This window comes from Aythya fuligula, chromosome 25 (assembly GCF_009819795.1).
Source record: "Aythya fuligula isolate bAytFul2 chromosome 25, bAytFul2.pri, whole genome shotgun sequence".
Taxonomy (NCBI): Eukaryota; Metazoa; Chordata; class Aves; order Anseriformes; family Anatidae; genus Aythya; species Aythya fuligula.
In genome coordinates this window covers 5,347,181-5,362,987 of record NC_045583.1, presented here as the reverse complement: position 1 = coordinate 5,362,987, position 15,807 = coordinate 5,347,181, and the positions used below count along the sequence as shown (strand labels likewise).

The following is a 15,807-nucleotide window of genomic DNA, read 5'->3' as shown; positions in this document are numbered from 1 at the left end:
GGGGCAGCCACCGGGGCCGGGATTTGTGCAACAGCAGGGCAAACAGCGAGCCCTGCCGTGCTTTTGTGGGGGAGCCTTGGAGCAGGGAGCTTCCCCGTGGGGCCGAGCAGCAGGGGAAGGAGGCAGCGACCCCGACCTCGCCATGGGCTTTATGGCTGAGCTCCCCCCGGCCGCTGCCCGCACCCAGCTCGGCGCAGCGAGGCGTTTTCCCAGGAAAAATGGAGCCTTTATGTCCCCGACACGGCCCCTGCCCCGGATGGGGCTCGGAGGGTGCCTTCGGGGCTGGGTATCTGCAGACAAAAAGGGGATTGTGTCGCTGCGAGCCGGGTTTCTGGCAGCACCTGCCCCGCGCTGGGGCTCTCCACAATGGCTCGCTTTTCTGCGTAATTGCTGCAGAGGGGCCAATTATCCTCCGCCGCTAATTATAGATGCAAAATAGCCCTGCGCTCGCATTCTTCCAGCGAGTCGGGGGGCTCCTGGGACCAGCAGTACATCTGTGGCGGGGGCGAGCCCTGGGCACGGGGGCACCCACACCACCTCCTGCCCCCTGCACCTGATGGGAAGGGCAGGGAAGGGCTCGGGACGCGAGGGGAGGCAGACAGGAGGATGCAGAGCTCGAAAATCCCCCCTTCGTGCTGCAAAGGCTGGCATTCACGCCCCAAAAAAGCATTTCTCTCCTCCCCTGCAGAGCCGCAGTGCTGCCTGCAGGGCATCCCCGGCCCCACAGGGACCCCGCTCACCCCGGGGCTGCCCGGGCAGGCTGCTGGCAGCACGGCCGGGGATGATTTGCTCCTCGGTTCACCACGGCGCTCGAAGAATCGTAACTCCAGAGTGCCAAACGGCCCGATAAATCAAGGCTCATTTCCTGCCAATATTGGCCGCCGCTTCCCACGAGGAAACTCGTTTTATCAAGGGGGAAAGGAGAGGTTGTGGGAAATAGGAACCGCCGGGAGGGTGAGCGCCAGGAGGAGTTTGTTGTGGTTTTTGGTGAAGGAGCCAAAATGGGTGAGGGGCTGCGCACGTGGGAACCCCCCCAGGCACCGAGGTGCCCCCATCACCAGCTCTCCTGGGGCTGGCTCTGCCTTCTCCTGGTGCTGCAGCCAGCCCTACAACACTCTGAGGCCCTTTTTGGCCAGCTGTGAGGCAGGGAGACACGCTCGGCTGGCACGCAGGAGCACGGTGAGCCCCACGGAGCTTCATTAAGGATGGAAGTGCTCGTTAGGGGAAAGCTGAGCCGGGCTCAGCCTCACGGGACCGGGTCGCATTCTGCGGGCAACCCGATCCGGGCAGACGCAGCCCCAGCCAGCCTCGTTACTGCAGCTCCTGCGGGCGGCTTCGGTTACTCGGCTCGACCCGCTCGTCTCCTGCTGGCTTTTAATTTCCCTGACATCACCCGCGAGCTGGGGGGAAACGCAGGCACGGGGAGCTGGAGAGCCCCTCGGCACCCCAACCATGGTGGGCACCCAGCCTCCCGGGGACGTGGCACCCCGTGATAAGAGCCCGGGCACAAGCTGTAGGGTCTGGGAGGAGGCAGGACCCCGGAGCAGCACCCTGTGGGGCACAGAGCCCCCTTCGCCCCGTCCCGTGTTCCTGTCTCTGGTGCCAGCCCCTTCCCAGCTGGCGCAGTTGGTGCGGGGGCAGCACCGGCTGCCTCCCTGAAGGCGTTTTGGGGTTTTGTTTCTGCGGGAGCTCAGCCCTGGAGCCCTCCCTGCAGGGCCAGGGGGAGGAGAGGAGGCAGCGCCCTGCTCCGTCCCATCCTGCCCCCTCTGCACGGGGCACAAGGACCCCAAGGGGCAGTGGGACGAGGATGCCCTTGGGCTCCCCACTCCGCTCCCCCAAAACCGCAGCGCAGCCTAAGGGGGTAAAGGAGCCTGGCCCTGGCCCTACTGGAGCCCCACGGTGACAGCACCCAGCACGAGCTGGTGGCACCCTACTACAGCCTCCCACAGCACCCCAGGGCCACCCCACTCAGCAGGGCACCCCAGAAGGCGGGTGCTGAGCACCCCCAGCCCCCCGGGAGGCTCCCGCAGCGTTGCAGCACCCCGGGGGCGCACAGAAAGGCGCGGCGAGCGCCCACCCTGCTGCTACCCGCTGCAAGGGGATGGCCAACAGCCCAAGGTGTTTTCATGCTGGGGGGGTGTCCACTGCCCCCCCCCGGGATGATTTTGGCAACCTTTGCAAGCAGCGGCTCCATCCCTGGTTGTCTTGACAACGGGAGGCTGCAGGCTGGGCGCGCTCCCGCGGCCGCACGCCGCCGCTGCCCGGCTGGTGCTGAGCGCGGCACGGCGCAACGCAGCGCGCCCGTCCCAGCCAGCTCCCCCCAAAAACACCCCCCCGGACCCTCGCAGCCCCCCCCTGCCCGGCCCAGGTAAGCGGCAGCCCCCCCGGAGGGGGTTTGGCTGCGGGGAGCCTGGGAAGGGAGAGGGGGCAGCGGGGTGTCCCGTGGGAACGGGGGTGCGGGGTGCCCGGGTGCCTTGTGTGGTCTGGGGGTGCAGAGGGGGGGGCTGCGAGGGACCAGGTGGGATGGGGCTGGGTTGTGTCCTGCTCTTGAGGCGGGATGTGGTGTCCCCTGGTCCGTTCTGCAAGCTGGGGGGGACACGCGGGTGACCTTCAGCCCCAGCGCGCGTCCAGGGGGTGCTGGGGCAGTGGCACGGCCAGGTTTGTGCCTCAGTTTCCCCAGCTGCACACGGAGGGGGGGAGGCAGCAGCAGGGACTTGGGTTGTTCCTGGCACTGCTGCCCCCCTGCCCAACTGAGCGCCTCACCCCACTGCTAAAAAAAAAACCCTTTAGCCTCCCCCCAACACCCCCCCATTTCCTACCCCCTTGCTGAGCCCCCTCTGGCCCCAAGCCTCCTTCCCCCGCCAGAGGCAGCTGAATGCAGCCCCCCCCCCCCCCGGCCCTGCTCCCGACAGCCCCAGGCTCGGCCCCGGTCACCTCCTGCCACCGCCAGCCCCGGCCCTGTCCCACCGAGGGGATGGGGATGGGACCCCCGAGCCCCATGCTCCGGCTCCCCCCTTCCCGCTGCAGAAGCAGGGGGCCAGCAGCACCCGCCGAACCCTGCAGCACCATCGCTCGCTGCTTCTTGGATTACCTGCAAACCTCATTTTGGGATTTCTGCCCAACCCCTGCTCCTGGGACCGCAAAAATCCCCCCCTCGAGAGTCAGAGCATCCTTGTTTACAGCAGCGAGCTACGAAGGGGGGCTGAGAAAAGCTGCAGAGCCAGAAGGCAGTCGAAACCCCGCAAGCTGAGGCTCAGAGCAGCTTCCCTTCCCCAGGCCCGAGCATATGCGTGGGGCTGATAATCCTGCTCCAGCTCCCCTCACCCCACAGCCCCCAGAGCCCGGCCACATTCCTGGCACAGCCGCGGTCCCCGAGCCCGGCTGCGAGCTCCCCTGGGGAGAAACTCGGCGTTATCTGCAAATGCCACGCATATTTCCAGAAACCTGCACGAGGCTCGTAAAAATCCCTAGAAGACTTTGATGGGTGCCCTGCGTGCCGAGCAGGATAACTCCGGGGAGGGGAGGAGGAGGCAGGGGAACGTTTCTGCAGAGCACGCAGAAGGCGAAGCTGCCCTGGAGCATCTCCCCCGTGCGCAGCCCCCAGCCCAGCAGGACGGGCGTCCCCCCGTGGGACACGGGGCTCGTGTAACGTCCCAGGGTCGGGGAACCTCCTTTGCAAACCCTCTGGGTTTTGGGAAGCTGCGAGCCCTGCCCCAGCTGGGTGCAGCGAGTCCCTGGTGCAGCCGGACCCCCCCCAGTGCTCGCCCCCCTCCAGCTGGGGCAGGGCACGGCCCCCGGCACATCCTGCACTGGGTTCCTTGGGAGAGCCTCTCCCCGAGGAGGTTTCCCACCATTGCCTTCCCCTCGTCCCCGGGGATGTGCTGCCCTCACAGCCACCTCGTGCGCCAGGGCCGAGCCAGCCCCATGGCACCGCCCTGCCCAAAACCCCATGGAAAAGCCCCTGGCACTTGGAGACCCCAATCCCCTCCACCTGGCTGCTCTCCCCAGGGCTCCAATCCTGCCCAGAGCTGTCCTGCCAGGACGCAGCCCTGCCGTGAGCTGTGCCCAGCCCGCTCCCACCGAGTCGACTGCTCGAGAAGGGCCCAGGTTCGCCTCCCCCCTGCCAGGCTTTGGCTCAGTTTGATAATTAGCGGGGCGGACACGCGTCCAGCCCTTCCCCGGCTTGCTCACGCCTCTCCAGGCTGCTCAGCCCCGAGCCCTGGGCTCTGCTCGGGGTGTGGAGCCAGCTGCCAGCATGAATCAGCAGCACCCAGCCCCTGGAGCAGCCCCGCTGGGTTGGGGACCCGCAGGCTCCCCAAACCTCTGCCACCGCTCCCCAAAGCGGCGCTGGGAGGAGGACACAGCCCCATCCCGCTGCCCCCATCTCCCCACTGCCCCCTGTACCCTGCTCCCCCCATCCCATCTCCCCTCTCCCATCACTGGCCCCCTTTTTGGCTGCAGGCAGAGCCCGGCAGCCCATCCCTTGTGCCGTGGGGGCAGCGATCCCTGCGTGGTGCTGGGACACCAGGAGGGCAGCGATCAGCCCTTCACCCTCCAGCACACCATCCACCCACTCCTCTGGCTGAGCACCAGCTTTGCACGAGGACCCGACATCGTGCCGGGGGGGATCTCACACCCAAATTCTCACAGGAGCAGCACCAGGGTGCTGGTGCCACGGCGCTGGGCGCCCGCGTGCGCACAGCAGGAGGGTGCTGGGTCCCGCCTGCGGTGGATGCAGCAGCCCCAGGGCTGCAGGGCCGGGCAGGATGGGGCTCCCAGGGCTCCCAGCGGGTTTGCATGTGGTTGGACTCTGCTCTCGGTGCTCCCTCAGCTGCTCCGTGCCGGTTTGTCCTCGCCGTGAGCAGTTCCCATGCAGGTATAGCGGCGAGGCGTCGCGCTGGCATCTGGTGCTGCACCCACTGAAATAGCAACGCCCAGCCCCACGCTGCAACCAGGGCAGGGAAATAACCTCCCCGCAGCACAGCACCTGGGCTGGGGCTGCTAAAACACAGCCGGAGCCCCTGGTGATAAAGCCTCGCACGCAGCCTTGGCCTGGCTCGCTCGCAGAAGGAAGGGGACACACGGCGTCCATCTCGCGTTGCGGCTCCTTGGGAGGGTGCTGCTGGGCTTGCCAGGTCTCAGAGTTTAATTGCAATAAAAGCAGCTCAGACAATTGGTTCGTTTCCAATTGCCTGAGCTCTCTGCTGCTGGAGATGGCCCTGCTGGGAGCCACCGAGCAGCCACAAGGCAGCAGCACGCAGCAGATCACATCCCGGCCCCGGCTCACGCGCTCCTGCAGGCGAGGGTCCCCGCGCCCTCGTGGCCGTGGGGCTGGGGCTCTGCGCTGGAGCTGGGACGTGGGGTTTGCAGGAGGGTTTTGCACCAAGGCAGCTCCTTGCACGGCATCAGTTTGGGCTCAGGGGTTGGTGTTGGAGAGCCCCGGGTGCTGCTGGGCTCCTCCGAAATGCTGGTGAAGGGGACCCGGCCGTATCGTGAGCCCACGTTGTGGGGGGGGAGATCGGGTCTGTCCCCGCCACCAGGCGCTGCTCTGGGGCCCAGCACAGCCCTCGGCTGCTCCCAAAATCGAGCAAACCTGGAGAGCAGCTCCAATAAACCTGGAGAGCAGCTCCCATGTCCCCATCGGGCTGGCCCCACCCCAGCCCAGGCTGCACCCAGCCCAGCCCCCGGTGGGGTCAGAGCCCCACCGAGCCCTTTTATTGCCCGTGGGGGCCGTCCCTCCTCCCCGTGCGCTCTGACTCCTGCAGACCAAGCGCAGCTGCCAGAGCGGCTTCCCCCCTTCCCTGGGTATTTTCACCAGGAATTAGTCACCGCCTCTCCTCCCAGCCCTGTCAGCGCTCGCAGCCCCGCACCAGGGCTCAGCCCCGGCTCCTTCTGCGTTATCACGAGGTCACCCCCAGCCTGGGGCAGGATGGGGACAGGGACAGGGTCTGGGCTCTGCTCCCCTCCTCACCATGCATCACTCTGATCCTGCTTTAGCAAAGGGCTCTGCAGCAGGAAAACCACCCCCAGGAGGCTGCAGAGCCCCTCCTGGCCCCCCAGCAGGATGGGGACACCCGCAGACAGTTGCCACCTCCCCGTGCTGTGCCCCATTCTGGCTGCAGTGGGGCTGGGGCCACATCCCAGCGAGGCTGCGCTGGAGGCAGAGCAACCAACCTGCCTCCAGCCTCAGCCTGCCTCCAGCCCAGCCCCGGGATGGGCAGGTCCAGCCTGGCTCCAGCCAGGCACAGCACCCATCGGCGCAGGGATGCCCGGATCCCGTGCCCGTGGCACCGGCAGCGCCAGCCCTCTGCATTGCAGCAGCCTCCTGCCTGCACGGGAGCAGCACCCTCATCCCCGGCCCCTCTCTGCCAGCTCAGTGCCCGCAGGGGGGCAGGGACCCCCCGTGATGCCAGCAGGCTCCCTCGGCGAGCTGCGGCACCGAGCAGGGTGCCAAAAAGGATGGAGACACGCAGGGGGACCGGCAGCTGTGGGATCAACCCAAGGACATGCCAGCCTCTGCGTGGGCATGAGCTGAGACAAATTTCAGTGTTGCACTGTGCAGAACCCTCCGTAGCTCCTCTCCAGCTGCCTGGGAGGGGAGAAGTGAAGACCCGCACCGCTCTGGGTGCAGCAGCACCCAGCTGGGGCTGGCAGCTCGCCACGGTGTGGCTCGGCCACTGGGCATCGCTGCCGGCTGCCTTGATGTGGGTTTGGGGTGGCTGGGGGCCACGAGGCTGCATGGGGTGGTGGGCACGGGGCCAGCGTGGAGTGTATGGGTTTGGGGATGTGGGGGGCACACGGGGGTGCGTGCACGGCTGCGTGCGTGTGGCAGTGAGAGAGGCAACAAGGCGGCAGCGTGAGCTGTAGCAGTGATGCAGAGCCAAAAATAACCCCCAGGCTGCAGCTCGGACCCGATCACAGCGAGGAGCGAGCTGCGGCAGCCAAACCCCGCAGTGCCCCTCAGCCCCCACTGCCTCGTGTGCCCGGGGGTCCCACAGGACCCCCAGCCAGAGCTGTGCTCCCTCCATGGCATCCCTCACCCCTGTCACCCTGAGGATGCCCTCGCGCTGCCAGCGCAGCCTCTGCGACAAAATTAAGAGCTGGAGAAGCAGAAACACGAACCCAGAGCAGCCCCGAACACCCCAGGGCCCCGTGGAGGTGCAGTGGCACGGCTGCTGGGCAGGAAGGTCGGGGACCCCGACCCCTGGGGAAGGTGGTGGCCGTGCCAGGGGTGCTCGGGTGCTGCGTGGGTGTTGCTGCGCCTCGCCGGGCGCACGGGGCCGGTGCTGGGGGCGCTCGGCGGCACCGCGGTCCCCTCCATCTGCGCCTCCGCGGCGGGGCGAGGGACAGTCACGCGTTTATTTTTAACCGTCTGGGGAGGGCGGCGCGGGGATTGGTGGGATTCGTGGTTATATCACTAAATCCCTGCGAGGCTCTGTTAGTTCCAGCACAGCGAGCCCGGCCGCGGCGCTCCAGTAACCATTTCGGCACCCCGTCCTCCATGCCCCGTCCCAACAGCTGCTGGGGGCTGGCAGCACTCAGCCGGGGGGAGCGGGCACCCACCCTTGGGTGGCACCCCGTGTGCCCCCCCCCAGCCATCGCCCTCTCCCAGGGGCAGGATGTGACCCGGCTGTGATGGTGCGTGGCACCATGGCCATATCCCCCCTCATACAGCCCCTTTGGGGATGGGGCAGGGGAAAACTGGGGTGGTTTTGGCTGCTTTTGGCCACCCTGGTGGCAGATGCCAGGTGGGACAAGCCCAGCGCTTCCCACGGGAGCAGGGTCTGGAGCCAGGACAGGAGGGGTCGCAGTGATGCCCGTGGTTCCCACGGTCCCCTCTCCGTCCCCGTGTGGTGCCACCTTGCTGGCCAAGTCCCCAGCCCCACCGGCGTCCCCCAGCCCCAAAAATGCGTCTCCGGGTGGAGCGGCAAAGGGTTAAGCCATGCAGCAGGCCCACGTGACGCCACGGGGATGCCGTTTTTCTGTAGATCAGGACGGATTAGGCTGGAATAACAGGACGAGAATTTCTCCCGGCTGCACTCCCCCCACTCAGCGGCTCCCCCAGGGATGCGCAGTGGCCGGGCCAGAGCCCCCACCGGGTAAGGGCCCCCCCTGCATTCCTCCCCTCGTTTCTCCATCCCAGCAGAGAGGTTTTAGGGTTTCGGTGGCTCTGCGGCAGCTCTGCCTGCCCAGACGTTGCATAAGAAACCCTGGGGCTTGAGCAGGGCTCGGATGCCTGCAGCGGGTCTGGGTTTTGGATGGCACCTTGGGGGGGAGATGTGGGGGGCACAGGAGGGGAGCTGGAACGGCTCTGTCCCCCTCCCCATCCCCTGCAGCTGGGTGCTCGCCCCGTGGTGCCGCAGGGCATGGGGATGGGGATGGGATGGGGATGCAGTGGGGTGGGATGGGGTAGGGTTGGGGGTCTCTGCTCGGCCCTGTGAGGCTGCTGTGAGCCCCCCCCCCGACCCCTCTGCTCCCCCCAGTGCATGAGGCTGCTGCTTGCCCGAGAGCCACCGAGCGCCCGCACTGACGGCCGAGGCCGCCCCGGGAGCCATGTCGGGTTCCTACGACGAGTCGGCGGCGGCCACCGAGGAAACGACCGACAGCTTCTGGGAGGTGAGCCCCAGCCACCCCCCCTTGTCCCCGCGGTGTCCCCGTTAGCCGTCACCTCCATGGGCAGTGCCCTCCCTTCCCAAACCCAGCCCTGCGCAGGCGTCCCTGCCGCGGTGTCCTTGGGGGGGCTGCAGGAGGTGCTGCCCCAAGAGCCCTCGGGGAGGGAGAGGAGGTGGCTGGGAGCAAAATCTTCATCACTGCAACCCCCTGGGGCACCCCCGGGCACTGCTCCCACGTCTGCCTGTCCCTGTCCCCATCCCCATATCGGTTCTCATCCCCATCCCTGCCCCCATCGCTCTCCTCATCCCCGTCCCTCTCCGTGTCCCCATCTGTTCTCATCCCCATCCTTCTCCCCATCCCCGTCTCTGTTCTTATTCCCATCCCTCTCCTCATCCCCATCCCCGTCCCCATCTGTTTTCATTCCCTTCTCTCTCCTCATCCCCATCCCCGTCCCCGTCCCCGTCCCCGTGCCAGGTGGGGAACTACAAGCGCACGGTGAAGCGCATCGATGACGGGCACCGGCTCTGCAACGACCTCATGAACTGCGTGCACGAGAGGGCCAAGATCGAGAAGTCCTACGCCCAGCAGCTCACCGACTGGTCCAAGCGGTGGAGGCAGCTGATCGAGAAAGGTACTGCGGGGAGCCGGGACCCCCGGGGGACACGGGAGGGGGGTCGGGGCCGCAGGGGGTGCTCACCCGTCCCCTCCGCCCCCCAGGCCCACAGTACGGCAGCCTGGAGAGAGCCTGGGGGGCCATCATGACGGAGGCGGACAAGGTGAGTGAGCTGCACCAGGAGGTGAAGAACAGCCTGCTGAACGACGACTTCGAGAAGGTCAAGAACTGGCAGAAGGACGCCTACCACAAGCAGATCATGGGAGGCTTCAAGGAGGCCAAGGAGGCCGAGGACGGCTTCCGGAAAGCGCAGAAGCCCTGGGCCAAGAAGCTCAAGGAGGTGAGAGGAGAAGCACGGCGTGGGGCCTGTGGGACCCCCGGGTCCCTGCTGTCCTCACGTCCCCCCCCCTCTTCTCTCCGCAGCTGGAGACGGCCAAGAAAGCCTACCACCTGGCCTGCAAGGAGGAGAAGCTGGCCATGACCCGGGAAGCCAACAGCAAGGCGGACCAGTCCAACACCCCCGAGCAGCAGAAGAAGCTCCAGGACAAAGTGGAAAAGTGCAAGCAAGATGTGCAGAAGGTGCGAGCCAGCAGCGCCGCGGGGCAGCTCAGCTCCGGGCTCACACAGCATCAGGCACCAGAAATGGCCATTTGTTCCCCATTTATTCCCATTTATTCCCATTTATGGCCATTTATTCCCATTTATGGCCATTTATTCCCTTATTCCTGTCCCTGTGCATCTGCACAAGGAGTGGCTGGGGTGCGCGAGCAGGGCAGAGATTTGCCCCTCTTGCTGGGGTGAGATCTCTCCCCCCGCCAGGCTGATTTTGCCCTGCGGAGGCTCTCGGGGTGCTGGTGTAACCGGGGCACCCCCCCTGCGCCTTGCAGACTCAGGAGAAGTACGAGAAGGTGCTGGACGAGCTGAACAAGTGCACCCCGCAGTACATGGAGAGCATGGAGCAGGTCTTCGAGCAGTGCCAGCAGTTTGAGGAGAAGAGGCTCAACTTCCTCAAGGAAGTGCTGCTGGACATCAAGAGGCACCTGAACCTGGCCGAGAGCAGCAGGTAGGTGCCCCCCCGGCTGTCTGGGCAGAAAACACCCGTGTAAGGGCCAGAAAGCAAACCAAGTCCTGGGTGCTTCCAGGAAAACCCATCCCCTGCAGCACCAGGGGGCTCTGGCCAACACCGTGGGCACCAAGAGGTGCCGTAGAGGCGTCCCCCGGTGTCCCCTCGGAGGTGCCACAACTTCAGACATCTCCACCTCGTCCCCACTGCTGGGGCTCCCCAGGGGGGTCCATCCCACAGCTCCCCACCCCTCGCCTCTCCCCGCAGCTACGCCAACGTCTACCGGGAGCTGGAGCAGACCATCCGCCTCTCGGACGCGCAGGAGGACCTCCGGTGGTTCCGCAGCACCAGTGGCCCCGGCATGCCCATGAACTGGCCCCAGTTTGAGGTGAGGCTCGGAAACCCCCCCGGGATGGGCACCAGCAGCCCCCCGCATGGCGGCAGGGTGCTGAGTGCCAGTGCTTTGTGCTCCCAGGAGTGGAACCCGGACCTGACGCACACGATAGCGAGGAAGGAGAAGATGAAGAAGGGCGAGGGGGTGACCCTGACCAACATCACCTCGGGGGAGACCAGCGCATCGGCGGGCGAGCGCGGGAGGTGAGGGCTGTCGGGGAGAGGGATGCAACAAATGCAACAAGCACTCCTTTGTGCAAATATTCTTGGTGCCAACAGGATGCCCGAGGCAGGTGGGGTGTCCCTGGTGACAGCCACTGCTCTGCTCCATCCCCCCCCAAGTCTCGCTGGCCGTGCCCCCTTCCCCAAAAGCTCAGGAAATCCGCAGCACCCACCCAGATTTCGGTGTCACCCAATGCCCGCCCGCCCCCCAACCCCTCTCCTTTCCCCCCCAGCGTCAGCAGCCACGACCGCGGGCAGACCTACAGCGCCGAGTGGTCCGACGACGAGGGCAGCAACTCCTTCAACGCCAGCGAGGCCAACGGCGGCACCAACCCCTTCGACGAGGACTCGGCGGGGAAGGGCGTGCGGGTGCGGGCGCTGTACGACTACGACGGGCAGGAGCAGGACGAGCTCAGCTTCAAAGCAGGTGAGGATCCTCACAGGTGCTGGGCTGTCCCGCGGGGTGTCTGCCCGAGCTGCAGGTCTCCCGGCTGTGCTTTTTGGTGTAAAATGCCCCGAATTGTGTCGGGGTTATCCTGGCTCTTCAAGACGTGGGGGTGGCAGAGAGGGGAAGGCTGGAGGGGAGGTGGGACAGGGCACATGAGGTCTCATGGGGCACCCCTTGCCTTTCTGCCCTGCAAACCTGCTCAGGATCAGTCCCAGAACCCCCAGCAGCCCCACCCAGGGGAGAAATTTGGGGAAGGAGAGGCCCCAACACCTGCCACGAGCTCTCACCTCTCTGCCTCCCACTTCAGGCGACGAGCTGACCAAGCTGGGAGAAGAAGACGAGCAAGGCTGGTGCAAGGGGCGCTTGGACAACGGGCAGCTAGGTCTCTACCCCGCCAACTACGTGGAGGCAATCTAAGTCTTGTGGTGTGCTCCTCGTCGCTGTCCGCAGATAAATCCACCCTCCGTTGTCTCATCTCTCCGCCAGCCAGCCATCTCGCCGTCCGGTCCGTCGCCCCTCACAGTTAGAGATTCAGACATATTTTCCGACCAAGCTTTTATTTTTTTAAGAGTTGTCTCCGAAGAGTATTTTGCATAGCCGCTTTTCTTCTTCTTCTAAGATAACGTGAAGCGAAAGATGACGTTGTCTGTGCTGCGTTAGCTGATTTGCCGAGCGAAAAGCCGATACCTCAAGATCTCCAAGCCCAGCCGGTGACAGCCCCTGGCTGGTGGCTTTTACTGACACTGACATCCTGAGCCGCCTCCCGACCGGCTGCAAGCGCTCCGAAATGCACGGCGCTGAAGCTCCTGGGACCAACCTAATTCGCCCCCCTGAAAATGAGAGGGAATGGGGTTTTGCTCCATTTATTTTTTGGCCATTCCGTGTTCTCCCCGAGTCCTCCTCCATCCCCGAAGGAAGGGGACCGACGTCCCCTCCTGCCCCGCAGCTGCCTGTCCCCATCCAGTGTCACCGAGTGAGGTGGGACCAGCCCCAGCAAGGAGCTTGGTGGCATCTCTCCAGCTTCCTCCTCCTCCTCCTCCTCCTCGTGGCCGGGTGCTGCCACCACACTCCAAGCCAATGCCCTGCCTGTGCTGCAGGGAGCAGCAGCGGCCTCCACAAGGGCGTTTATCCCGGGCCAACCAGATCCTAAAAGCGCTGCCGCTTCCCCAGGACCTCTCCGCAGCCCCACGCTGCCGCCAGCGCCCTGCAGCCAGCCCGGGATCGCGGGGACCCGCTGGGGACCGTCCCCTCCGACCCCTTCTTGAGGTCTTGCACATGATGGATGGGAGCAGGGGCAGGGGGACACCCTCCAGGCTCACCCCATTCCTGCACCTGGGCTCTGGGAGCAGCATCAGCATGGGCCAGAGCCCCCTCAGCACCCATGGGTGCCCCCGCACAGCACTCTCACCCCACCCCTCTTCTCCGATCATTTGATTTTTTCCACCCACCACCCTCAGCAGCATCGATGCCGATGCTTTCCCTGCGTATTTCCCCCTCTCCTCGCCTGCCCGCTCCGTCGGCTGGCGAATTTTTTGGCCCCAGGGACCAGGCGCTCCCCCAGGAGCAGGGAGCGCAGCGCCGGGCAGCGCCAGCCCTTGCCAGGTACACGAATGGGAAACAAGAAAAAAAAAAGAAACAAAAGTCAGAAAAAACCTAACCGACCACCTGTCTCAGCAATGCACCCCGGTTTTTTGTACATTATTTGTGTAATTTAAGAGGTATATATATAATATATATATATATTGTGATCGTATTACCGTGGATACAACAACTAAAGCAGCAAGAGAAAATAACCGAGCTCTGTAAGCGTGCTCCGGGTCTGGGTCCTCGTTTGCATGCGCCGATCCGGAGGCAACTCTGGGGGTTACAGACCCCAAACCCCAAAACTCTGGGGGTTACAGACCCCAAACCCCAAACCTGGGGTGAGCCCCCGAGCCCTTCTCATCCCCCCCAGACCCAGCCACGTCCCCAACAGCCCCAGGTAGGGGTACCCTGACCCTGAGGCTTTGGGGTGCTGCAGGACTGGGGCTCAGTCCTGAGCATGCAGCATCCTGCGGGGAAGGGGCTGCCTTTGGGATTAGCTGGGAAAGGGCCCAGGGAGCAGGGGGCTGGTAGTGTGTGGTTGGGGGAATCCCTGTGTCATGCACGTGGTTGGGGTCCTGGGGGCTGCGGGAGGGGAGAGCATCAGTTTTCGGGTGTGCCGACCCACCGGGCAAAGCCTTGAGAAGCCCACAGGGGGATTCAAGGTAAACCTGCTTTTGGGGAGCACCCCCAGGGCCAGCAAAGTGCTTCCAGTCTGACCAGTGCTTCCCAGTAGAAATGGGAGATGGGAAGCTCCCAGAGCAGCGAGCCGATGCTGGCACAGCGGGCAGAGCCCTGCTGCAAGCCTTAAAACCTTGGGAAAATCAACCTGTGGGTCACCAGCCCCTTTCCCATGCCCAGAGGGCCAGGGCCGCCCTGGGAAAGAGCAGCAGCTGCATGCAGCAGGGTGGAGGGAGTGGGGGAATGGGATTTATCCCCTATTTATGAGCTGGAGCAGCCAGGGCTTGGGGAGAAACCCTGCGGTGCCGGCTGCCTGAGCGCAGCGCTCCTCCCGCACCCACTGAGAGCAGCAGTGAAACAACCCCAGGTGAGAGGACAAAAAGGGTTTTTCTTGGCACACAGCTGACATTTCACCTGCTTCTCTGCAGGGCTGGGATCCCGGCGTCCCCCCTGAGCTGCCAGGAAGGTGGTCAGCCCCCCTGGGGGGCCGGCAGAACGCCCCGTGCCTCTGCGCACCCTGGAGCTGCCTCCCCAAAATGAGTTCTGGGTGGGATTTTGGCACAGGATTTGGGGACCACCACCAAAGCCACCCTCAGGGTCCAACTGGCACCTCCAGCCCGTCCTCCCCGCACACATGAAAATCACAAGGCACATTTCACTTTTTCCCCCATTTCTTTTTTTTTTTTTTTTTTTTTTTTTTTTCCCTTTTCCAGAGGCGAAGGCTGCTCTCCTCCTTCCCCTGCTCCTCCTCGCCGTCCTCCAGCAGCTTCAGCCTCCATCCCGGCCGGGAGGCTGCGAGGCCGTTCAAAGCAAGTCCACTCCTCCACATGTGAGCAGCACCAAACAGGCAGCCCAAAAACCTCCAGGCAGCTCGGTTCAGTTAAACACAAAGGAGCAGCCCAAACGCCCGGGCTTTCTTCTTTTAACCCCGCACAAAGCGTCTCACAGGTCTCCGGGCCTCCCTTCCACCCTTTCCGTTTGAACCTGAACCACAGCTTGCTGCCAGCCAAAACCAGAAAGAAAAATAAACAAATAACAGTTATAATATAAAAGGTCAACATTGCCAGGTAACTTAGACCCTTGTGAAATGTGCAGCTTCAACAGTCCCTGGCTTTGCGTCCAGGTCCTGGCTCAGAGAGCGGCGCTTCGGATCCGTGTCCCGGAGGGAAGCAGCAGAGCTGGCAGCTCTCTGTTCCCAAAGGCAGGAATTGGGAGGGCAAAATAAAACCCAAAATCTAGGGAGGAGCCCAGGGCTGGGACCTGAGGGCTTTGGGGGTCCCCATGGGGCTGGGGACCTGGCTCAGAAGGGGTCAGAGCCGAGGTCCTGAGCCCACAATTTGCTCCTGTTGGGAAACGCACGGCGCAGACGGGGGCAGTGCACACAGTGACAGGGGGGACGCCTTCCTCCTGGGGCCTCGAGCCCACTGGTCCTACTGGGAACCCACTGGTGGGTGCGGGTGGCCGGCAGCTGGAGGGATCCCCCCTTAGGGCAACACCAACGTGCCCGTCCCTGTATTACCCGGCTGCTCCAGCATGGGGCAGATCCGCAGCCACCAGCCCCACTTGTGCCCCGTGCCCAGGTTTGTCCTCCCCTGCCACCTGCAGCCCCTGCCTGGGGTCGTGGGATGAGCCTCGTTGCTATCCTCTAAGGCCCAAAATTTGGGTGGTCCCAGTCTTGGCACCTCAGGGCTGAGCTGCAGCAAGGGGCAGATCCCCCCCCACCCCATCCCCAACAGCCAGGAGCTGGGTTTTGGGGTGAATCCGGAGCAGCCCTGCTGCAGTGCATGGGGTCACCAGCGCCAAAGGGGACAGGTCCCACAGCCTGGCCCGGTGGTGGCATGGGGACAGGGTCTGGCTGTAGGGGAGCGTGATCCTGGTGGTCCCCCCCGTGCTGGGACAAGCAATGCCGTGGGGATTTTGGGGTCTCCTGCTGGGGGCTGCTCTTGGCCCCGTGTCCTGCTGATGCCCAAGGCTGCAGAGGAGGGAGGACGGCGCGTGGGGACAACAAGACACCCGCAGGCAGGACACCAGGGTGTCCACGCTCCCACCCTGATCCCTGCTGAAAGGCACCAAGGCTTCGGGCAGCCCCCACCCCAGCCACAAACACATCAGCCCTTATTTTGTCCCGGTCATGCCCCTGTCTCCTCCGCCCGCCCCAAAATCCACAGCCACCCTCAGCCAGGAGACGAAGGC

At 64.7% G+C, this 15,807-nt stretch overlaps 1 protein-coding gene across 1 annotated transcript; it reads left to right on the top strand.

Annotated features, from left to right (window-relative positions):
- Positions 1-7,989: 7,989 nt before the first annotated feature.
- PACSIN1 (protein kinase C and casein kinase substrate in neurons 1) lies at positions 7,990-13,145 on the top strand. Its single transcript, XM_032203346.1, has 10 exons — positions 7,990-8,099; positions 8,484-8,616; positions 9,088-9,244; positions 9,331-9,566; positions 9,650-9,805; positions 10,114-10,289; positions 10,557-10,677; positions 10,765-10,886; positions 11,138-11,331; positions 11,660-13,145. Exons 2-10 carry the CDS (start codon positions 8,554-8,556, stop codon positions 11,767-11,769), a joined length of 1,335 nt encoding a protein of 444 aa, XP_032059237.1. The 5' UTR covers positions 7,990-8,099; positions 8,484-8,553; the 3' UTR covers positions 11,770-13,145.
- Positions 13,146-15,807: the final 2,662 nt, after the last annotated feature.

Excerpts from the sequence above, each read along its gene's own strand:
- PACSIN1 (XM_032203346.1), top strand. The coding sequence starts at position 8,554 with ATGTCGGGTTCCTACGACGAGTCGGCGGCGGCCACCGAGGAAACGACC. Across the intron at positions 8,617-9,087 it reads CGACCGACAGCTTCTGGGAG|GTGGGGAACTACAAGCGCAC; the intron begins GTGAGCCCCAGC and ends TCCCCGTGCCAG. Across the intron at positions 9,806-10,113 it reads GCAAGCAAGATGTGCAGAAG|ACTCAGGAGAAGTACGAGAA; the intron begins GTGCGAGCCAGC and ends TGCGCCTTGCAG.